The 25133-nt window shown below is 42.8% G+C and overlaps 1 protein-coding gene across 1 annotated transcript in view; it reads right to left on the reverse strand.

Annotated features, from left to right (window-relative positions):
- Positions 1-25133, reverse strand: part of ACOXL (acyl-CoA oxidase like) — a gene marked incomplete at its 3' end in the record, with an annotated part of 356274 nt that overhangs the window by 170875 nt on the left and 160266 nt on the right. Inside the window, 1 exon segment of the mRNA XM_082643007.1 lies at positions 18603-18719. Coding sequence (XP_082499133.1) covers positions 18603-18719 — 117 coding nt within the window.

A 25133-nucleotide genomic window follows, 5' to 3' on the forward strand; every position in this document is an offset into this window, starting at 1 on the left:
CAGGAACACAACGCCACCCATTAGTAGACAGGCTGTGTAAAATCATAACAAGGCCACAGACACCCCAAAACACACCACCAGACATGGACCTGCCCACCAGAAAGACAAGATCCAGCCTCATCCACCAGAACACAGGCATTAGTCCCCTCCACTAGGAAGCCTACACAACCCACTGAACCAACCTTAGCCACTGGGGGCAGACACCAAAAACAATAGGAACTATGAACCTGCAGCCTGCGAAAAGGACCCCAAACACAGTAAGCTAGGCAAAATGAGAAGACAGAGAAACACACAGCAGATGAAGGAGCAAGGTAAAAACCCATGAGACCTAACAAATGAAGAAGAAATAGGCAGTCTACCTGAAAAAGGGTTCAGAATAATGATAGTAAAGATGATCCAAAATCTTGTAAATAGAATGGAGAAAATAAAGCAAACATTTAACCAAGAACTAGAAGAACTAAATAGCAAACTAACAGTAATGAACAACACAATAAATGAAATTAAACATTCTCTAGAAGGGATCAGTAGCAGAATAACTGAGGCAGAAGAATGGATAAGTGACGTGGAAGATAAAATAGTGGAAATAACTACTGCAGAGCAGAATAAAGATAAAAGAATGAAAAGAATTGAGGACAGTCTCAGAGACCTCTCAGACAACATTAAATGCACCAAGATTTGAATTATAGGGGTCCCAGAAGAAAAAGAGAAAAAGAAAGGGACTGAGAAAACATTTGAAGAGATTATAGTTGAAAACTTCCCTAATATGGGAAAGGAAACACTTAATCAAGACCAGGAAGCACAGAGAGTCCCATACAGGATAAATCCAAGGAGAAACACACCAAGACACATATTAATCAAACTATCAAAAATTAAATACAAAGAAAAAACATTAAAAGCAGCAAGGGAAAAACAACAAATAACACACAAGGGAATCCCCATGAGGTTAATAGCTGATCTTTCAGCAGAAGTTCTTCAAGCCAGAATGGAGTGGTAGGACATATTTAAAGAGATGAAGGGGCAAAACCTACAACCACGTTTACTCTACCCAGCAAGGATCTCATTCAGATTTGACAGAGAAATTAAAACCTTTACAGACAAGCAAAAGCCAAGAGAATTCAGCACCACCAAACCAGCTTTACAACAAATGCTAAAGGAAGTGCTCTAGGCAGGAAACACAAGAGAAGGAAAAGACCTACAATAACAAACCCAAAACAATTAAGAAAATGGTAATAGGAACATACATATCAATAATTACCTTAAATGTAAATGGATTAAATGCTCCAACCAAAAGACATAGACTGGCGGAATGGATACAATAACAAGACCCATATATATGCTGTCTACAAGAGACCCACTTCAGACCTAGGGACACATACAGACTGAAATTAAGGGGATGGAAAAAGATACTCCAAGCAAATGGAAATCAAAAGAAAGCTGGAGTAGCAATTCTCACATCAGACAAAATAGACTTTAAAATAAAGACTATTACAAGAGACAAACAAGGACACTACATAATGAACAAGGGATCTATCCAAGAAGAAGATATAACCATTGTAAATATTTATGCACCAAACATAGGAGCACCTCAATACATAAGGCAAATACTAATAGCCATAAAAGGGGAAATCAACAGTAACACAATCATAGTAGGAGAATTTAACATCCCACTTTCACCAATGGACAGAACATCCAAAGTGAAAATAAATAAGGAAACACAAGCTTTAAATGATACATTAAACAAGATGGACTTAATTGATATTTAAAGGATATTCCATCCAAAAACAACAGAATACAGTTTCTTCTCAAGTGCTCATGGAACATTCTCCAGGATAGATTATATCTTGGGTCACAAATCAAGCCTTCGTAAATTTAAGAAAATTGAAATCGTATCAAGTATCCTTTCCGACCACAATGCTATGAGACTAGATATCAGTTACAGGAAAAACTCTGAAAAAAAGTACAAACACATGGAGCCTAAACAATACATTACTTAATAACCAAGAGATCATTGAAGAAATCAAAGAGGAAATCAAAAAATACCTAGAAACAAATGACAATGAAAACACAATGACCCAATACCTATGGAATGCAGCAAAAGCAGTTCTAAGAGGGAAGTTTATAGCAATACAATCCTACCTTAAGAGACAAGAAATCTCTCAAATAAACAACCTGACCTTACACCTAAAGCAATTAGAGAAAGAAGAACAAAAACCCCCAAAGTTAGCAGAAGGAAAAAAATCATAAAGATCAGATCAGAAATAAATGAAAAAGAAATGAAGGAAGCGATAGCAAAGATCAATAAACTAAAAGCTGGTTCTTTGAGAAGATAAACAAAATTGATAAACCATTAGCCAGACTCATTAAGAAAAAAAGGGAGAAGACTCAAATCAATAGAATTAGAAATGAAAACCAAGAAGTAACAACTGACATTGCAGAAATACAAAGGATCATGAGAGATTACTACAAGCAACTCTATGCCAATAAAATGGACACCCTGGAAGAAATGGACAAATTCTTAGAAATGCACAACCTTCTGAGACTGAACCAGGAAGAAACAGAAAATATGAACAGACCAATCACAGGCACTGAAATTCAAACTGTGATTAAAAATCTTCCAACAAACAAAAGCCCAGGACCAGATGGCTGCACAGGTGAATTCTATCAAACATTTAGAAAAGAGCTAACACCTATCCTTCTAAAACTCTTTCAAAATATAGCAGAGGGAGGAACACTCCCAAACTCATTCTACAAGGCCACCATCACCCTGATACCAAAACCAGACAAAGATGTCACAAAGAAAGAAAACTACAGGCCAATATCACTGATGAACATTGATGCAAAAATCTTCAACAAAATACTAGCAAATAGAATCCAACAGCACATTAAAATGATCATGCACCATGATCAAGTGGGGTTTATCCCAGGAATGCAAGGATTTTTCAATATATGCAAATCAATCAATGTGATATACCATATCAGCAACTTGAAGGAGAAAAACCATATGATCATCTCAATAGATGCAGAGAAAGCTTCTGACAAAATTCAACACCCATTTATGATAAAAACCCTCCAGAAAGTAGGCATAGAGGGAACTTTACCTCAACATATCAAACGCCATATATAACAAACCCACAGCCAACATTGTTCTCAATGGTGAAAAACTGAAACCATTTCCACTAAGATCAGGAACAAGACAAGGTTGCCCACTCTCACCACTATTATTCAACATAGTTTTGGAAGTTTTAGCCACGGCAATCAGAGAAGAAAAAGAAGTAAAAGGAATCCAAATCGGAAAAGAAGAAGTAAAGCTGTCACGGTTTGCAGATGACATGATACTATACATAGAGAATCCTAGAGATGCTACCAGAAAACTCCTAGAGCTAATCAATGAATTTGGTAAAGTAGCAGGATACAAAATTAATGCACAGAAATTTCTTGCATTCCTATACACTAATGATGAAAAATCGGAAAGTGAAATTAAGAAACTCCCATTTACCATTGCAACAAAAAGAATAAAATATTTGGGAATAAACCTACCTAAGGAGACAAAAGACCTGTATGCAGAAAATTATAAGACACTGATGAAGAAATTAAAGATGATACAAACAGATGGAGAGATATACCATGTTCTTGGATTGGAAGAATCAACACTGAGAAAATGACTCTACTACCCAAAGCAATCTACAGATTTAATGCAATCCCTATCAAACTACCACTGGCATTTTTCACAGAACTAGAACAAAAAATTTCTCAGTATGTATGGAAACACAAAAGACCCCGTATAGCCAAAGCAATCTTGAGAAAGAAAAACAGAGCTGGGGGAATCAGGCTCTCTGACTTCAGACTATACTACAAAGCTACAGTAATCAAGACAGTATGGTACTAGCATGAAAACAGACATATAGATCAATGGAACAGGATTGAAAGCCCACACATAAACCCACACACATGCCACCTTATCTTTGATAAGGAGGCAAGAATATACAATGGAGAAAGGACAGCCTCTTCAATATGTGGTGCTGAGAAAACTGGACAGCTACATGTAAAAGAGTGAAATTAGAACACTCCCTAACACCATAAACAAAAAGAAACTCAAAATGGATTAAAGACCTCAATGTAAGGCCAGATACTATCAAACTCTCAGAGGAAAACAGAGGCATAACACTCTATGACGTAAATCACAGCAAGATCCTTTTTGACCCACCTCCTAGAGGAATGGAAATAAAGACAAAAATAAACAAATGGGACCTAATGAAACTTCAAAGCTTTTGCACAGCAAAGGAAACCATAAACAAGACCAAAATACAACCCTCAGAATGGGAGAAAATATTTGCAAATGATGAAACTGACAAAGGATTCATCTCCTAAATTTACAAGCAGCTCATGCAGCTCAATATCAAAAAACAACTGAATCCAAAACTGGGCAGAAGACCTATATAGACATTTCTCCAAAGGAGATATACAGATTGCCAACAAACACATGAAAGGATGCTCAGCATAATTAATCATTAGAGAAATGCAAATCAAAACTACAATGAGATGTCATCTCACACCAGTCAGAATGGCCATCATCAAAAAATCTACAAACAATAAATCCTGGAGAGGGTGTGGAGAAAAGGGAACCCTCTTGCACTGTTGGTGGGAATGTAAATTGATACAGCCACTATGGAGAACAGTATGGAGGTTCCTTCAAATCTAAAAATAGAATTACCATACAACCCAGCAAGCCCACTCTTGGGTAAATACCCTGAGAAAACCATAATTCTAAAAGAGTCATGTACAACAATGTTCATTGCAGCTCTATTTACAATAGCCAGGACATGGAAGCAACCTAAGTGTCCATTGACAGATGAATGGATAAAGAAGATGTGGCACATATATGCAATGGAATATTACTCAGCCATAAAAAGAAACAAAATTGAGTTATTTGTAGTGAGGTGGATGGACCTAGAGTCTGTCATACAGAGTGAAGTAAGTCAGAAAGGGAAAAACAAATACCATATGCTAACACATATATATGGAATCTTAAAAAAAAAAAAGTTTCTGAAGTACCTAGGGGCAGGACAGGAATAAAGATGCAGACGTAGAGAATAGACTTGAGGACACGGGGAGGGGGAAGGGTAAGCTGGGACAAAGTGAGAGAATGGCACTGACATATGTACACTACCAAATGGAAAATAGATAGCTAGTGGGAAGCAGCCGCATAGCACTGGGAGATCAGCTCTGTGCTTTGTGACCTCCTAGAGAGGTAGGATAGGGAGGGAGGGAGGGAGACACAAGAGGGAGGGGATATGGAGGTATATGTATACATATAGCTGATTCACTTTGTTATACAGCAGAAACTAACACGACATTGTAAAGCAATTACACTCCAATAAAGATGTTAAAAAAAAGAATGTATATTCTGCTCTTGCTGGGTATAGTTTTCAATAAATGTCATTAGGTCAAGTTTGTTAGTCATGTTGTTCATATGATTTATATCATTACTGCTCTTCTGTCTGTTTATTATATCAATTACTCAGAGAGAAGGACTGATGTCTGTAACTATAATTTTGGATTTGTTAATTTTTCCTTTCAGTACTTTCCATTTTTGCTTCATGTAGTTTGATGCTGTTTTGTGGAATCCATACACATTTAGATTGTTATGTCTTCTTGATGAGTAGACTGCTTTGTCATTATGAAGTGATCCTCTACATCTCTGGTAATATTCCTTCTTCTGAAGTCTATCTAATATTAGTTTAGCCACTCCAACTCTTCTATGGTTAATGTTTGCAGGTATAAATTTTTTATTCTCATACTTTTAACCTATTGTCTTTAATTTTAAGTGGGTTTCTTGTAGAAAGCATCTAGTTCAGTCTTAATTTATCATATCTAACAATTTGAAAATAGGAGTGTTTAAATCATTTACACTCAGTGTAATTATTAATGTGATTGAGTTTAAAGCTATTATCTTGCAATTTTCCCCCTATTTATCCCACATGTTCCTTTCCCTGTGCTCCTGTCTTCTCTTGATTAATTGAATAATCTTTAGTATTGCATTGCTGGATTTTAAACTGTGTTACTCATTTTTTTCCAGCAATTTTTCTATGACCTAAAACATGCATCTTTAACTTATCACATTTTCCCCTCAAATACTGTTATACCACATCAAGGATAATATAAGAACCTTACAACAATATATAATTCCTTTTCATTCTCTCATCCATTATGTCACTGTTGAGACAAAAATATATTCTACATGTTATAAATTTTATTGCTATTTTTGCTTTAAACAAACAGTTTATCTTTCTTTCCTTATCAACATTACTGAGGATTGATTTATTCCCAACAGACTACATTATTCATTTTTATTTTACTTTATTTTTACTTTATTTTATTTTATTATTATTTTTTTTATTTTTTGCGGTACATGGGCCTCTCACTGCCGTGGCCTCTCCTGTTGTGGAGCACAGGCTCCAGACGCGCAGGTTCAGCGGCCATGGCTCACGGGCCCAGCCACTCCGTGGCATGTGGGATCCTCCCGGACCAGGGCACAAACCCGTGTCCCCTGCATCAGCAGGCGGACTCTCAACCACTGCGCCACCAGGGAAGCCCAGACCGCATCATTCAAAGTGCACCATTTAAAGAGTTTTGACAATTCTATGCACCCATGAGAACACCACCACAATCAAGCTGCAGAATATTTCTAACGATTTTCAGAAAATTCCTCATCCCTTTTTGCAAACCATCCCTTCCTCCACCCCCATCTTCAGACAACCTCTGATCAATCTTTGTCAGTATGGATTAGTTTGCATTTTATGTAAATGGATTATACAGTGTATGTTATGTCTTGCTTCTTTCAATGAGCATTGTCTTGAGATTCATCCATCCATATTGAGCAATGGATTCGTAGTTGTTTCTTTTTATTGCTGACTAGAATTCCATTCTATGCAATGTATATATTACATTTCATTTGTGCATTCACTTGCTGTTGAACATTTTTGTTGTTTCCACTTTGGAGCTACTACAAATAAAGCTGCTATGAAAATTCATGTAAAAATCTTAGAGGAGACATATGTCTCATTCCTCTTGAGTAAATATGTAGGAGTGAAGTGACTGGGTCATATGGAAGACGTATTTTTAGCTTTTTAAGAAACTGCCAAACAAGTTTCCAAAGCGGTTGTACAATTTTACATTCCCACCAGCAGTGTATGGGAATCCTAGCTGTTCCACGTGCCTGCCAACAAGCCATATTTGCAGTCCTTTTAATTTTAGTCATTCTAGTGGATATGTAATGGTAATCCTCATGGTGTGAATTTGCATTTCCTGGATAACTAATGATCACAGAACATCTTTTCATGTGCCTACTGTCTGACCATACAATCTTCTTTTGTTAAGTATCTATTCATATCTTTTGCCCATGTTCTAGTGGCTTACCCATCTTATTTTTAGTGGGATTTTATTTTTAGTGTTCTTTACATATTCTGGATAATACCCCATTGTCAGATATACACATTACAAATATTTCCTCCCATTCTGTGGCTTGTCTTTCCTTTTCTGAATGGCAAAGATCAATGTGGGCCCAAGGTATTTACCATCTTCCATCTACAGAATAATCTTATAATATCTAAACATCCTAGTTTCCTCAATAAACCCTGCACATGCAAAAGATGTTGCATTGGGCCTCATGCTACAGCAAACAGGAAAGACCATGCAACCTCATAACTGAAGCCACTGAGCTGGGCAAATTGACAAAACGTGGAAACCACCATGTGTTTAATCGCACTTGGATAAAAAGAAACCTAATTGCATGAAGCAACTACTATAAGCAAAGAGCTTCTGCATTTATCATCTGATTTGATCCTCACAACGACTGTATGAAATAGGAAATCATATCCCCACTTTGCAGATGGGGAAACCGAGGCTCAACTGAGGTTGCATACCTAAGTCAAGGTCTCACATATGTTAGGACAGAGCTAGGATTCAAACCTAGGGTTCTCCAGCCCTAAATACCACTCTCTTTTCATTATAAGTAATGTGCATGTCAGTGCCCTGAGGAAGTTAATAACATTCTAAATCTATGCTAGAGTATAGTCACCCATGCCCTGGGCTGTGGCTGCAATACGATGATGCTCAGAGAATCCCAGGCCTGGTCATTTAAAAAAATGTGTATATGATTCCCCTCCGACCTCCCTAACCATAGACACACACACACACACACACACACACACACACACACACACACACTCCCCTAGATGTTCCCCAGGGTAAAAATGGGTGGTAAAGAAGAAATAAATCAGCTAAGAAAAAAAGAATCATGAGACTCTCTTAGCAGAGATCTGGTAAGATTTCTTTGCAATGCTGGCCTGTGATTTTACTTCACACTGACAGGACATGGGCCCTGCTGAGGAACAGTCGCCATCTGCCAGACAGAGCGGTTGCCCTAGTGGAGCTTATCCACTATCATGCTCTCACGTCTGCTTGCCAAGGAGCTCTGAGAAACCCTTCTGTGTTCAGGGTGTGTAAGAGTCCAAGAGGCACATGTCTTAAGAAAGTCTGATACAAGAAACTCAGAGGGGCCCAGAAGATAAATTAGAAAATAGGGATACTGTGGCAAAAACATTCTTCATTTCCAAACCTGTTTATTTAAGTTAATGCTTCTAGAAACGTGAAATATTTCCTTATAGGTTATGTCCATTTGAAGAATCAGAACCCACCATTCAGGCAAGACTCATTAGAAATGCAGATGGAGTATCTCTAAAACAGTTAAGTCAGCAAGAGGGCAGGATTCAATTTACAAAAATCTGTATTACATAAAAAGAGTAAACAAGACATTTTGGCAATAAGAGATCCGGACTATATTAAAAACACAGCTCGGTAGTATCATAAGCAGTACTATAAATACTATCAAATACTATATGTAGTGTCTGATATATAGTTATAGACAGTCTTCATTTGGTCAAGGAACTCTAAGGGGCTTAACTATCCTGAACCCCATTTTTGGATAAGGAAAGGACTTTGGTGAATTTCTGAAACTATGAAGTATCATTCCACCCATTCATTTATTCAACAAATATCAGTGAGATCTTACTTTGTGACAGGCACCGTTTTAGGTAGGTGCTATGGAGACATCACACCATTGTAAAGCAGTTATACTCCAATAAAGATGTTATTAAAAAAAAAGAGAGAGAAAGTTGTTGAGTTGTCATGAGGCATTAAATGAGTTACTCCACGTGAAAACCTTAGGACAGTGCCTGGTACGTGGTATGCAATTGAATATGTATTAGCTATTGTCTCAATTTTATCCTTGCAGGTGTTGGGCAAAAACAGTAGGGCTGGATCCAATATAAAGACAGCAGCACGATGGTGCTGTGGTCCCTCCTGGCCTGGAACCCAGCTTGGACTACTGAACTGCCCATTTGGGCCGGAATAAATAACAGGAGAGGCAAACCCAAAATACTCCTTTTGGCTGGCACACCACAAACATTGATTTATTTTTAAGTTGTTGGTCACTTTCTAAGCTAGGAAGTTCATTTTTGTAGCAAATCCCACTAGATGATTCCAAGGGGAGATTTCAGGGACCAACCGCCCTGGCCAGCCAGCCCTGGGCTCCACCAAGAGTGATGTAATCACACAAGGTGATTTCACTCAGTTGAGTTGAAGTATCTCATGCAGAGAGCCAGGCACTCTTAGACGTGGACATGCCAAATTAAGAATCCACGATTTCTATGCTGGAAGAATTCATAATCACAAACCAAGAGCAATGGTGAAATGAAAAAAGGAGCCCGGGATGCTGCTCCAAGAGGCTTACAGAGGGCTCCTGATTCCAGGAGGAGCTCAGGGAAGAAGGTGACTTGGAGGAGATGACAACCTGAACTGTGTCTCAAAGGATGACAATGAGCTCCCAGGTGACGGGAGGCAAGGATGTGAGGCGTGAGTGACAGGGCGGGGTGCGGAGGCAGCCTGTAAGAAAGGCCGAAGCAGGGGTGAGGCTGAGCACAGGGTGGAGGACAGAAGACACGCCGAGTGGCTGGGGGCAGCAGGGGCCAGGCAGGGGACGGTGCCCCGAGGCCACGTGAGGGAGCGAGTTTCATTCAATACAGAAGCCGCAGGAGGGTCCCAGCAGGCAGGTGAGAATTCAGATCTCATCTCGGGCCTTGTGCTTGCGGAGAACAGATTTGACGAGGGCCAGGCTGGACGTGCGGGGCAGGGAGCCAAGAGAGGGAGCTGGGGAGGGTCCAGGGAGATGCCAGGAAAGGTGAACTTTGAGTGTTTTTAGTGTAGGGAGGAAAAATCACCAGAATGTGGTAACTGACAGGATGGGGGTGGGAAGTTTGAGGCATCTTGGGGGTGATGGCTCAACAGCAGCTAAGAGTTATCGAACCTGTATTCCCACCACAGTCATTAATTACGGTCCCAGTCTGTGAGTGAGAACACAGAGGGCATCAGCTTGCAGGTCCAGTAAGACCCAGACGCCAGGGCCCACAGGCAAGGCACTGGACCAGGATGCACGCAGGACACCGGAGCCTCAGCGGTGGGAAGCAGCCCCATGGAGGTTAATAAGTGACCCAAGGATGGGCACCCACAGCCAAAGGGAAAATAGGAATCCTCCCTGGCCACGTGGCCACCCAGGCAGGGCTGTGACCTTGCTGTTGGCTGCCAAGTCCTCAGGGCCCAGAGAGGGACCTGACACACAGTGGGTGTGATGAGGGGACGAGGGCACAGCTCTGCAGTTCTGGAGAGAGAGATCAGGGGGAGAGCCCTGGCAGGCTCCTCAGGGGGCTGTCCGTCACCTGGCACAGATGCCCCCGCTGAGACAGTCCCCTCCCCACTGAGCTGGCTCTGCCCTGCAGCTCGGCAGGCAGTGGGGAGATGGGTCCCACCTCTTCCAGAGCAAACAGGCACCAAAGGCCAGCCGGTTCTGTCCCCTCCTTGTCAAGGCTAGGAGAACATGAGTGGGGCGGGGTAGGGGGCTCACTAGGGTCCAAGCAGGTCCTTTCCCCCTCCCCCAGTCTCCAGGCTTGTGGAGCCGATGGGCACGGAAGGGGATCAGGAACCAGGTCCACTTGCTGACCCACTATTGTCAAACCCTAGACAAGGCAGCACAAGCTCCATGTGGCAGGGACCGCGTCCAACTCCAGCAGGAGTGCCAGACTCAACAAACAGAAACAGAGCGCGCCCAGTAAAATTTGAATTTCAGATAAACAATGCATAATTTTTAGCTTAAGGGCACACTGCCTGTTGCAGTCATGGGAACATACTTAGACTAGAAAGGTGTGTGTTGGCTACCTGAAACTCAGAGTTAACTGGGAGGCTGTATTTTCCCTGGCAGCCCTACTAGCAAGGTGCCGTAACGTTGCTGAAGACACAAATATATGTGATGTGCCCTGGAAAAAGCTGTCCCATTTCACTTCCGTGACCTGTTTGTTACGGTGACGTGAAGCTCTGACTATCTGTGCTTTTGTCACATTAGATGGGAAGAGAGACAGGGCCGCTGACGTGGCTAGTGGCCTGTTGTTCCCACTCCAGCCACATATACCTGAAGGTCTGGATGCTCACGAGTGTTTCTCTGCACTTGAGCGGGACCCAATGAGTTGAACAAACATCTAACCCATCAAAACTCAAGTTACCCAGACCCTGAAACTGAAGTCAGTTGGTTGGCAGAATTAGGTCCACAGGGATTGAGAGATGGGACCTATAACCAAGGTTTGATAACCTTAGTTTTTTAAAAGTGGGGTGTGTAGGGGGGAGAGGTACTTAGCATTTGTCATGGAACAACCAACTTCATTAAACTATTTCTTCACCAGTTGGAGGAGAGGCAACAGGCATGGTAAATGAGAAATAGGAGAGCTGGATTTTGTCACAGAAACACCAACTTCTCCCAGCATTGTTTCAAAACACAGACAACCTCTCCTCCCCCCACAGCTGAGGCACTTCGTCCTGGGGATTCCTTTAACCAGATTTTCAGTGGGTCAACCCCCTGCTGCCACCGAGGAGGCACAGGGGAAGAAAAGAGAGTCACGAGGGGGACACTGAACTAGGCCAGAGACCACAGAAGGCCCAGGGAGGTGAAGGTCAAGGAAATCAGGAAGGTCCCAGGGGCAATTAGACTGACAGCTTGGTGAGGGCATATGTCTGATGTGTCCTGTTCAACACTGTCTCACCCATGCATGGCACATGGTAAGGGCTCTGTGATTTTTTATTTTTTTACTAGTCAATTTCCATTTATTACCTCTCCTTTCTCCCTTGAAACCTAAACCTGGAACAGTGATCTCTACTTCTCTGATGTTGGCCTTTGAGGAGTACCTCCCTAAAATCAAGAGAAACTTTAATTTTTATTAATAGTGACAACACAGTTCTTACAAAATCCAGGTATATGATGCTTACATCAGTCTAAAAAATAAAAATGGAGCCGAAGGAAAAAAACATGTTGATACATATAACACTTTTGTTACATATAAAGATGGGTGTATATAAGTGTATATATCTATAAACTTATATATACATATATACAAATATGTATTTTATACCTATATAAACTATAAATGAGGAACACATAGTGCCTCTTTGTTATGTGGTCTAGTAACTTCTCGTGTCATGGATTTGTAAATAGTGGATTAAGAAGTGAATGTATAGATAGCCTTGCCTCTTCATAATAGTCACAAGTTCTACAGGGCAAAAGATTCAAAGAAGAATTTTCTTTGCCTTTGGCATGCATGCAAAACATTCTTAGGTTTCACTGTCAGATTATCTTGATCCAGTATACATGTTCATGATAATTTAATACTGCTGCTTCTTAACTGTTAGCAAAATTTATTTCCAGGTCATGCTAGGAAATTCCCTAAAAAGTTCCTGTGGTTCTCAGCTCTGGCTGCTCATAAGAATCACCAAAGAGCTTAAGTACACACACTCTGGATTCCTTGGGACGCTCCCTAGACCAGGTGAATTCGAATCATGGGAGTGGGTACCCAGAGTCTGTAGTTTTTAAAAAGCACATCCGAGAACCACTGGAAACCAGCCTCTGTGTCAAGAAATATCTGGCTTAGTTGAAGCAAGGCTGGAAGGATAAAGACAAAAGGGGTATAATGGGGTGAGGGACACTTTGTAGAGAGTTAGGGACAACTTCAGATGGAATCGTTGAGGTTAAAAGAAGTGTCATAGGGTTAAGATATAAAAGGACACCAGAGACTTTTGTTCCCTTAATAACAGTAAGAAGGAAAGTGGATAAAATAAAAATTGTATTTTCCCAAAGAACAAATGCTGCAGGGAGCCTTGATGAGCTGAATTCCAGGGAGGAACCAGCCCTTTTTAGTAGATTGGACATTGTGTACAAAAGAAACAGAGAACTTGAAGACAGATCCATGGACATTATCCAAATTGAAGTATAGAGAAAACAAAGAACATAACTTCAGTGACATGTAGGACAGTATGAAGCAGGTTAACATCTGTATAGGAAGGAAAGAAAGAATGGGGCAGAAAAAATATTTAAAGAAATAATGGCCAAAATATTTCCAAATTTGATGAAAAACTTCAACCCACAGATCCCAGAGGCTCCACAAACTCCAAACAGCACAGACACACAAAACCACAAAACCACACCTAGGCCAACATAATCAAACTCTGAACATCAAAGAAAAAGAGAAAATCTCAAAAGCAGTTAAAGTGGGGATATATGAGGAATATAGGGAAACAGCCAGAAAAATGATGGCTGTTTTCTCATGAGAATCAAGGAATCAAGAAGCCTATAGAGTGAGATCATTAAGATGCTCAAAGAAAAATAAACTATCAACCCAGAACTCTGTACATATTGGTAATGTCTTTTTTAAAAAAAGGAGAAATAAAGACTTTCTCAAAAAAAAAAAATCGGGAGAATTCACTGCTAGCAGACCTATTCTACAAGAAATGTTAGAAGTTCTTCGGGCAGAACAAATATGGTATCAATTAGAAATTTGGATCTATACAAGTAAATTAACAGTGTTAGCAATTGAATAAAGGTAAAATAAAATTCAATTTTACTTATTTTTAATTGCTCTAAAACATAACTATGTAAAAGAAAAACAGTAGCAATATATTGTGTATTTGCAGCATATTTAAAAGTAAATTATGTGACAACAATAACAGAAAAAGGGATGGAAGGGAGGAATTTGGAATATACTGTTTTAGGTCCATACACGACAGGGGAAGCAGTATAATAGTTGAACACAGACTCTAATTCAGTAAAGATGTATACTGTAAACGCTGGGTCAACAAGGAAAATATTTCCAAAAGTAGTATAAATAATGTCAATCAAAGAGATAAAAAGGAATAATAAACAATATTCATTTAATCTAAGAGCAGGCAGAGGAAAAGGAAAAAGAAACAAAAAAACAGATGGAAAAAATAAAAATCAGCTATCAATGTGGATTTTAATCCAAACATATCAACAATCACTTTAAATACAATTGGTCTAAACACACCCACTAAAAGTCAGAGATTTTCAAGTTGGATAAAAACATCAAGACCTAACTATCCTCTGTTTTACAAAGAAACCCACTTTAAAAATATAGCCAGGTTAAAAATGAACGTATGAAAACACTAAACAAAAGGAACCTGGAGTAGCTATATTAATATGACAAAATAGACTTCAGGACAAGGAATATTTTCAGGGATTAAGAGAAAAATTACATAACGATAAAGGGATCATTGTCCAAGAAAATATAATAATCCTTACATGTATATGCATCTAAAAAAGTCAAAATCCTTGAGACAAAACTAATAAAACTGAAAGAAGAAATGGACAAATTTATAATTATGGTTGCAAATGCCAACCCCTTTCTCTCAGCCACTGATGGAACAAGTAGGCAGAAAATCAGAAAGGATGTATATGGTCTTCAGAGCACAACCAACCAACTTAACCTAATTGGCATTTATAGAACTATCATCCCAACTATAACAGAATATATATTCTTCACAATGTGGAATGTGTTAGATGTGTGTGTGTGTGTGTGTGTGTGTGTGTGTGTGTGTGTGTTCTGGGCCTTAAATTAGAAAGAACAGAGTCCTTCATAATATGTTCTTGGACCATGACAGTACTTCTAAATAACCAAAGCAGTCAAAGCAGAAGTCTCAAGGAAAACTGTAAACTATTTTGTACTGAATGAAAATACAACGTATCAAAAGCAGAGGGATGCAGCTAGAGTAATGCTTAGAGAGAAATTTTAGTACTAAATGATTAGGCAAGAAGAAAGGTCTCAAAGCAGTAACCTAACCTCTCACCTTAAGAAAGAGAGAGTGAGAAGAAATTAAAGCAAAGCAAGTAGAAGGAAAGAAATAACAAACATTGGAGGAGATATGAAGAAAATTAAAAGCAGAAAAACGGTAGAGAAAATCAATTGTATCAAATCTGTTTTTTTGAAAAAGCAATGTAATTGATAAACCTATACAAACTGATGAGGGAGAGAGAGAACAAAATATCAGGAATGAAAGAGACAAAATCACTACTGATTCCACAGACATTAAAAGGATGATAAAGGAATACCACAACCAACACTATTGCCATAAGTTTGACAAATTAGATGAAGTAAATAAAAATCCATTCAAGAAGATACAGGTAATCTGAAGAATCCTATATGTATTAAAATCTACAAACAAGATTGTAGCTCAACATACTAAAGTAAATATTATTCCCATATACTAGAAATAAACAATTTCACCAAAGAAAAGTAAAATGCTTAGGTATAAATATAACAAAACATGTGCAGAATCTGTGTGTTGAAAATTACAAAACACTGGAGCTAGAAATCTAAGAGGATCTTTAAAAATGGAAAGATAGGGCTTCCCTGGTGGCACAGTGGTTGAGAGTCCGCCTGCCGATGCAGGGGACACGGGTTCGTGCCCCGGTCCGGGAAGATCCCACATGCCGCAGAGCGGCTGGGCCCGTGAGCCATGGCCGCTGAGCCTGCGCATCCTGAACCTGTGCTCCGCAACGGGAGAGGCCACAACAGTGAGAGGCCCGTGTACCACACACAAAAAAGGGAAAGATACACGGTGTTCATGAACTGGAAGTCTCAACATTAAGAAGTCAATTCTCCCCAATTTGATCTATAGATTCAACACAATCCCAAGCAAAATGCCAGCCCTCTTTCTTGTAGATATTTACAAGATGATTCTAACATGTATAAGTAAAGGCAAAAAGGAATGAGAAGAGTCAAAACAATTCTGAAAAAGAACTCACATTACCCAATTTCAAGACAAATCAAAATTTAAAGCTATCAAATCAAATAAAATTAAAAACTATTGCTCTGATCAAGACACTTTTTAAGAGAATAAAAGCAAAAGTGACAGACTGGGAGAAAATATTTGCAAATCACATATATGATGCCAAAGAATCTATCCAGAATATAAAAAGAACTCTGACACTCAACAATAAGAAAATAAACACCCCAATTTAAAAATGGGTGTGGGACTTCCCTGGTGGCGCAGTGGTTAAGAATCCACCTGCCAGTGCAGGGGACACGGGTTTGAGCCCTGGCCCAGGAAGATCCCACATGCTGCAGAGCAACTAAGCCTGTACGCCACAACTACTGAGCCTGTGTTCTAGAGCCCATGAGCCCCAACTACTGAGCCCGTGCGCCCCAACTACTGAGCCTGTGCTCTAGAGCCCGTGAGCCACAACTACTGAGCCTGCACACCACAAATACTGAAGCCCGTGCACCTAGGGCCTGTGCTCCACAACAAGAGAAGCCGCCACAATGAGAGGCCAGTGAACCGCAACGAAGAGTAGCCCCCACTTGCCGGAACTAGAGAAAGCCCACACACAGCAACAATGCCGAAACTAGAGAAAGCCCGCGCACAGCAACAAAGACCCAACGTAGCCAATAAATAAAAATAACTTTTAAAAAATGGGTGAGGAAAATATACAGATGGCAAATAAGCACATGAAAAGATACTCAACGTCATTAGTTATTAGGGTAATAAAATTCAACTATTAGAAAGACCAAAATAAACTAAAATTAAAACAAAGCAAGACAAAACCTGATCATAACAATAATGGCTGGCAAGGATGCAGAGCAATTGGAACTCCCATATATTGCCCAAGAGAGCATAAAATGGTCCTACCTCTCTGAAAAACAGGTAGTCTCTTATGCAGTTAGACATACACATACCCAACACCCAGCAAGTCCTCTCTAAGCACTTACCCTAAGAAAAATGAAAAACTTGTGTTAGAATATTCACTGTGGCTTATTCATAGTAGCTAAAAGCCTGGAATGTTCATCAGTGACAGAAATGGATAAAAAAAATGTGGTTTATTCATTGAATGTTACTACTCAGCAATAAAAATTAAACTCTGAACAACATTGAGGAATATCAAGACATTCCATTGAACGAAATAAGTTGGACACACCCACAAAGACATACTGTATGATTCCATTTATATGAAGGTCAAGAACAGGCAAAAAAAGCTATCGGGATAGAAATCAGAAAGGTGGTTGTCTCTGCTGTGGTGGTGAGTGGGGCAACTTGCAGAGGGGCACGAGGGAACCTTGTGGAGTGATGGAAATGTTTTATATTCGGTTGAAGTGTTCATTACACCAGTGTATATGCTTGTCAAAACTCATTGAGCAATAAAATCTGTGCATTTTACAATATGCAAATTCAACCTCAGAAGACATTCAAGAATATTTTAAGGAAGATGTTAGATGTGAGTGATTTACATTTTCTTCCAGGTGGCTCGGATCAATCTTAGTGCTGCTACCAAAGCTCAGTCTGCAGCATTCACTGTTCACACACCCCGGTATCCCAGTGTTGAGTGCATAAGGGCAGAGGGGCGCCCACCCAAGCTCCCCTCAGCCAGGCCAGCAGCAACCGAGCAGCCCCACAAGCCAGCAGCACACTATAGGCAGAATCTCTCCAATCACCTTCTTTTCATAAACCCTGGCACCAGGTTACCCATTGGTGCGGTCAGTTTCACACACATGCCAGTTCTAAATTATTCAGAAATTAATTCTCGTAGTTCCCACAAGAAGCAGGATTGCACAGGGAGGAAAGAACACAGATAAGCGTCCAAAGTCTGGAGTTACAGTCCCAGTCCACCCACTCCTGGACCCTGTGATCTTAGGCAAATCTCCTAATTTCTGATCTTTGCCATGTGGGAATGACCCACAACTGCCCAGGCAATGTCTAGGCTTACGAGACAAAGATAAGAAGAGCCAGCTGTAAAATGTGAAGTTCTGTGTGAATTTACAGCATTATTACTGCTCTTTTATTCAATAGCCCGCCACCACATGTACACATCTTGACCTATTTTTGAAAATATTCGTATAAATTAGTACCGTTTTCAGAGGTAGAGAAATGTTAACTGTTTGAGTCTGTTTCTTTTAGAAACTCTGGAGAAGCATCAGTTCGTGTCTTCCCAAATTCTTCGTGGACCCCATCATCAGGATATACGGACTACCAAGATTCAGATGTCAAGTTTCACCTGAGCACTGGATTTTAACCACAGACTCTTTCGTGTTCACAGTTAAAAGTAAATTAAAAAACAAAAATTGTTTACAAAAGAAAAAAAGTGAAGCCCCTGCCTGCCTCCTATTAATGCCAGAGCCGCAGACTCACCTCAAGAGGGCAAACCCCCAGAGGCATCTCACCTCTTGGCGAAGGTCAGGGCCAAGGCCGTGGCCAGGTGAGGCATCAGCCGCAGGGTCTGTGTTCGGTGCTCAATGATCTTGACCTCTTCCTTGGCTTTGGGCCCGAACTGCCTCTGGCTAGAGAGAATCAAGCAGACACAACTTTACCAAAATCCAATAGGCAACATCATCCCAAAGAGCCATTTGTCTTTCAAATACTTCAGATACACAATGCCTCAGTCTCCTCAAATGTACTTAAGATGGCAAAAGTTTCCGAAGATAGTCCAACAAAAAGCTTTTCAGCTGCTCTGGAAATTAACCTTCCCACCATGGAATATTTTTAAAGCAGTGTATCTATTTAATACACAGAGTCATTTTTACTCCTTAACATTTACGTGGCATTTTATGGTTCCTAGTGCCCTGCGATCATTAATTATTCAGCTTCACTAAGTTCCTGACATAATTAATAGGACAGGAATGATACCCTAGAACATATTTCAAAAGGACAGTCTCAACGAGGAGGCCACGCCAACACCAGTGTTTCTGTCAGACTCACAGGCGGCTCATTATTTTCAGCCCACCTAAATCCTCCCCTGCAGTTCCTCGTGCGAAAGGTGTTCTCCACTCCTTCCTTAAACCCCGTGCCCTGTGGACAGCACTGCCTTTCGCTCTGATGCTCTGATGCAGCTGTGTAGGGGTGAACAGAGGTCCTCCTCAGAGCAGCTTGTAAAGTGGGGTGGGATTGTCCCCAGGCATCACCCGTGGGCTAATCTTACAGAAGCCCGTGGCTGCAGAAAGCACAAGCCCGGCCTGTCTAGGTCACCCCCCTGCCCCATGCAGGCTGATGCTCTACAATCCTGGGCTTAGCAGCCTCCCTTCTGTGAACAGCTCCGATCTTAACGTCAATTTCTGAAACATTTCACACACACACGTGCACACATAGGCAGACGTAGGTGCACATCGTGCTAGGTTATCCGACAGGCAGGGCGCACCTGTGCTTCAGATGCCAATGAAATGAGGATACCCATCAATCACTCAAGGAGAGAGAGGAAACAGCAAATTTAAAAAAAAAGTTTATGTTTGATACTTTCTGGGTCATAATCGCATGCTTTAATGTTCTTCCTATTTGTAATGAAAAGGAGGGGACCATGATCTTTTTAGTTCATAAAGCATCTAGAATTCACAACCTGGCCATCTCATGTGGGTGGGAGACAGGGAGGACAGACCTGACAACCAGCACACACAGGCACACTGTGAGCGCAGGCTCGTTTTCTACGAGCATAGCGTCCCCAGACGCCATCTAACCACCCCACAGATAGTTGTCTGAGGAACATGACCCCACCCTGCCTTTGCCCATGCCCTCCGTCCATCCCAACCACAACAGGGCACAGGGCCAAAGGAGCCTGACAGCCCGTAGGAAAACCCCTCAGCTTTTTCTGGATCACCGTGAAACCAATAAAATAAAACAGTCACAGACCCAATAATGGTGTCCCCATAATGTCGGGTCACTCTACAAGCTCCATTTGTGCCCACTCTCTTAACTTGCATTTGGAAATGCTGTGTTTCTACTGGAACTTTTCCTACGGTCGTTGTGGCTAAACTCTTCTCCACCGAAACCAGCTATGGCCACATGTGATTCACTCCCCTGGGGGACATCTGCGGGCCTGCTCGGTGCCATCATCGCCCGAGGTGCCAGGCGTCCCCCAGGGTCAAGAAGGCTCAGGCCCGGCCACGGAGCTCATAGCCTGAAGCTCACAGCCCAGGACGCGGACGGAAGCAGCCCCGGTGGCGTGGGCAGGGAGAGCCTCGTGCATCCCTCCTCCCATCACCCCCTCATCCCACCCTGTGGGTCACCAGTATTGCCTCCTTTGGTGCCAGAGCATCATTGCAGGAAGCATCACCCACATGGCAACAGCAAAATAAGGGACTGATCACAGCGCCTTTTAGGTTTTGTTTTGCTGAAAAATAATTACAATGAGAATATACTTTGAGATAGTATCCCATCACATTTTCTGATTTTGTGTGTGTGGTGTTGGTCTTTGCCGGCACTCAGCAGGCGCTCGATATTCACTGAATGGATGAAAGAATTAATGAGTTTTGGCAACAAGGAAATACCAATGAAGCACCAGAGTGGCTCACTCCGACCTCACGGAAGGTCTTTGGATGCCAGATCTGACCCCTGACCTGCCGTGTCTTAGTTCTCCAATGGAGGAACACCTTGAAATCACCCCATTTCCTCTTTGACCCTCACAATTCAGTTGGGGTGACAGGAGAGCAGAAAGAGGCCACCAAGGGGCCACTTAGCTGGCCTCTCAGTGCCTTTCACTGTGCTGATAGGGAGGACGGAGTTTAGCTAATGCATTGCCAAGCGACCAAGTGATTTCACAACAAGAATCTGCATTTCCAGCCTTTCTTGAAAACAAAGACGATCGGGCAATGCTGGACCCCATTCCCGTGATGTGACTCCCTGGAGGTCTGAGGCCGTCAACCCCTCCATTGGGGGCATGGCCACCCCCCACGATCCCCAGAGCCCTCTCCACTCACCGACATTACCTGCAAGCCTGGGAGGCACTGCATCTTCAAGCCCTGCCACAGTGGATTTCTATTTTTCATCCAGAATAAATTTACATCAGCATCCTAATTTGTTAATTAAGTTCTGTGATTATGATACACAGCCAAGCAGAGTCATTCTGTATGAGTCTATGAATTCATTAGGAGAATTCCTAAGGGCAAAACAGCCCTGGCAGCTCATACAGAATAAAATCCAAATGCCTCAGCTTGGCATTCAAGACCTGCTTTGGCCTTACTTGAGGGTCCCAACTGTTTCCTGCTAAGCCCCGCAGACGCCTTCCCATACTGGGCCTCTGTCCAGGCAGACTCTCTGCCTGCAGCCAACCTCACCCCTAACTACCACACGTCATATTTTTGGTGGCTCAGCCCTCTCCTCCCCTTGAGACGTCCTCCCCTCTCTGGACTCACCCCTTCAAACACCAAACCAAAGCCATCAAAGCAGGCAGCTGCTTCTCCCCAGACTGCCCCGAGCATTTCATCTGTTACCCCTCCCACATGGGAGCCCTTTTCCCTTTCATGCTGGCGCTCTGTGCACCTGCATTAACCACATGTTTTGATGCGTTGCCATCTGGGCCCTTGTTGACCCTGGAGGGACTGCCCCTCCCAGGACTCGCCAATTCCTTGAGAGAGCAAAGGATTACATCTTTCATTGCCAACTAGCCAATCCAGAGCCCGCATCCCCACCACCTCCTTCAGGGGCCCTTTCACTCTGGGCCACTGTTCCCCTGCCCTAATCTCCCACTGGCCAGACCACTAGGACAGCCCCCAGGGCCCCCAAACCTGCTGAAATCATTCAAACTAGCCTAAACCAAAAAATCCTGAACCTGCTTAGCCTGCTTAGCCTGCCTCACCCGTGCCTTCCCCCAGTGAAAGCTCTTGTCCTCACTCCCTCGGACTCCTGACCATCCCTGGTGCCTCCCCAGGTGGCCCCACATGGCACGGCATCCCTCCACCTCTTGGGAACTGCAAGTAGCAAGCTATGTTTTCAATGGCAGTGGGCTCCTGATGTGTCGTCTCCTGTCACCATACCTAAACAATTAATACAACCTATGGTTTTATTTTTTTTAATTTATTTATTTTATTTATTTATTTTTGGCTGCATTGGGTCTTCGTTGCTGCACGCGGGCTTTCTCTAGTTGTGGCGAGCAGGGGCTACTCTTCGTTGCAGTGCGCGGGCTTCTCACTGCGGTGGCTTCTCTTGTTGCAGAGCACAGGCTCTAGGCACACAGGCTTCAGGAGTTGTGGCTCGCGGGATCTGGAGCTCAGGCTCAGTAGTTATGGTGCACGGGCTTCGTTGCTCCGCGGCATGTGGGATCTCCCTGGACCAGGGCTCGAACCCGTGTCCCCTGCATTGACAGGTGGATTCTTAACCACTGTGCCACCAGGGAAGCCCCAACCTAGGATTTTAAAACAGCACCTGGGGACAAGACTCACAGCTCACTGAGGGTAGGCCTGTTTTGTCTTCAGGTGCCCCAGCCTGGCCAGGTGTGAGTGGGCGGGAGAGACTGAAAGCAAGGTGACAGATGGAGTGTCCTGCCATCTCCCAGCAGCAACACACCCAACTCCTCCAGCACCCATCCCTCCATGTCTCTTTGGAATGTTTGCTTGTTCATAGATGTTCTGATAAAAGCCCAGCTGGCAGACACTGGAGTGCTGAGTGGGAGCCAGTGAGCAGTTACTACAGCGATGCAGCAACTAAGCACCTAAGATGAGGAGCCCACCCTGCCCTTAGGCCTAACAGCCCACCCACTGCTGGTTTGGGGTTGGGTTTTTTTCAAGAAAGGAACAAATGAGTGGTCAGAAGCCAGGCAGCACCCACACTCTTTCCCTCCCTTTCTCTGGCCCGAGACACTGATAGTCCCTCAAGCACTGAGCCAGGGGGTTCCCATGGGCTTCTCACCCTTCAAATGTGCTCTCTGGCTTCTCCAGGGGAAAACATCAATACGACACTCAAGGCTAATGACCCTTCTCCTGACCAGAGATGCAGCCAGAGTCATCCCTAAGACTGCCACCATCAATCCCCAAGCCAGTAGCCTGGTTCCAACAGAGGCAGCAGAGAGAGGCGGCCTCAAGACTTTGTGCTCTGAGAGAACTTGGCCGGAGGAGGTCACCCTCTTGTTTACACACTCAGGCCGCAGTCGACTTCACGGAGGGCTGGGATGGTCCAGGCCCGTCCTCTGGTTGCCAGCATCCTGGCACACTGCCCTGAACACAACTCACAGGACCACAATCCGTGCAGCTGGCCAGCAATTACTGCCTGCCAGACGTTTTTACTGTACCAGTTTATTATCTATATGGACACAATATTCTTCCTGTCCTTTTCCTCCACTGGGTTACTATTTTTCTTTAAAAACCCATGTAAAGGCTATATTTTTCTCTGTAAACGTAATTTTTATTTCAGGGCCGGAAAACAACCCCAAAGTCACTGAGCTCAAATTTTTCATGGTCTTTAAAAAGAGAAAGTGATGCGTGTGCATCACAGTATCCATGCGAGAGGGCTGTGAACGATGCCATTTAAAATGATAGATTTGAGAAGCTATTTCTGGATTCCAGCAACTCATAAGGACTGGAGGAAACATTTATTTTGGGTTGTTTTATTTTGTTCCCACTCAGTTTTGAACACAGCCGCTTAAAGCAACATTCATGGAAAGTGACACAGCTATTAATCACCCATGCCGCTACCGCACGCACAGCCTCTGGGGAAGGCCGGGCTGCCTGCCTCCCCAGCCCTCCCTCTGGTCTCTTCTCCCAAAGGAGGCCAGTGACCTACTAAAAAGATAATTGCTTTGCATGTTTCTTGCTCTGCAGCATCATTGCATCAGCCTGCTCTGAATGACAGCCAGTCAAACTGGAAGAAAGAGAGTTCTGTGGCTGGGCCTCCATCCTTGATCCTGAGATTTCTGGGGGTGCAAGCTGGCTCACAGGCATCCCTGCTGCCACAGGACAGAACTCTCCTCCTTCTCTGTCAAAGGGCTGACCTCTGTAGACAAAAGCTGAGCAGATTCCTCAGCCCCGGCCACACTCCCTGTGGCCACCTGCCCTTGTTAATAACTCAGCCACAGAGAGGATTCAGGGAGCCCGTGAGTGCCCCAGAGGTGGACCACTGCGCCCCATTCTCACTGGCCCCAGTGGAGAACCCCCCAGCCTCTCGGACAGCCCACAGCCCATCTGTCCCTAATTCTCCCCTTCTTTGGGATATTCCTGGACACAGAAACCCAGAGGGAAAATATGTTACAAAGCAGGATATTTTTTTAAATTTTTATTAGAGTATAGTTGATTTACAATGTTGCATTAGTTTCTGCTGTACGGCAAAGTGTATCAGTTACACATATACATATATCTACTCTTTTTTAGATTCTTTTCCCATATAGGTCATTACAGAGTATTGAGAAGGGTTCCCAAAGCAGTATATTTTTTTGTTTGTTTTTTGTTTGTTTGTTTGTTTGTTTGTTTGTGGTACGTGGGCCTCTCACTGTTGTGGCCTCTCCTGTTGTGGAGCACAGGCTCCGGACGCGCAGGCTCAGCGGCCATGGCTCACGGGCCCAGCCGCTCCGTGGCCTGTGGGATCTTCCCGGACTGGGGCACGAACCCGTGTCCCCTGCATCGGCAGGCGGACTCTCAACCACTGTGCCACCAGGGAAGCCCCACCAAAGCAGTATATTTTAATGGCACTGGTTGGACCCAGCAGATTGGGTTCAGCTGGCTGGCCAGGATGTAAAAACCTGGCTGCTTATTATCCGGTAATGCGTAGAATAGACACATGACTCCCAGCCCCGAGCCTCACCAAACCCCAGTCCCAGCCAAACCCAAGCTGGGGTCAAGTTTGGGATCACAGAAGGGGCTGGGCTGCACACACATTTAGCTACTTTTTTTTTTTTTAAGTTGAACATTTACTAGTTTGCCCTGGCACTCTGACAAAGCAATCCTGCCTTAAACATCAGGTTCCACATGTGACCTCCACCATGTTTTAGGTGTCATTCT

The sequence above is a fragment of the Mesoplodon mirus genome (genome assembly GCF_964341445.2).
Source record: "Mesoplodon mirus genome assembly, chromosome: 14".
NCBI classification, from domain to species: Eukaryota; Metazoa; Chordata; class Mammalia; order Artiodactyla; family Ziphiidae; genus Mesoplodon; species Mesoplodon mirus.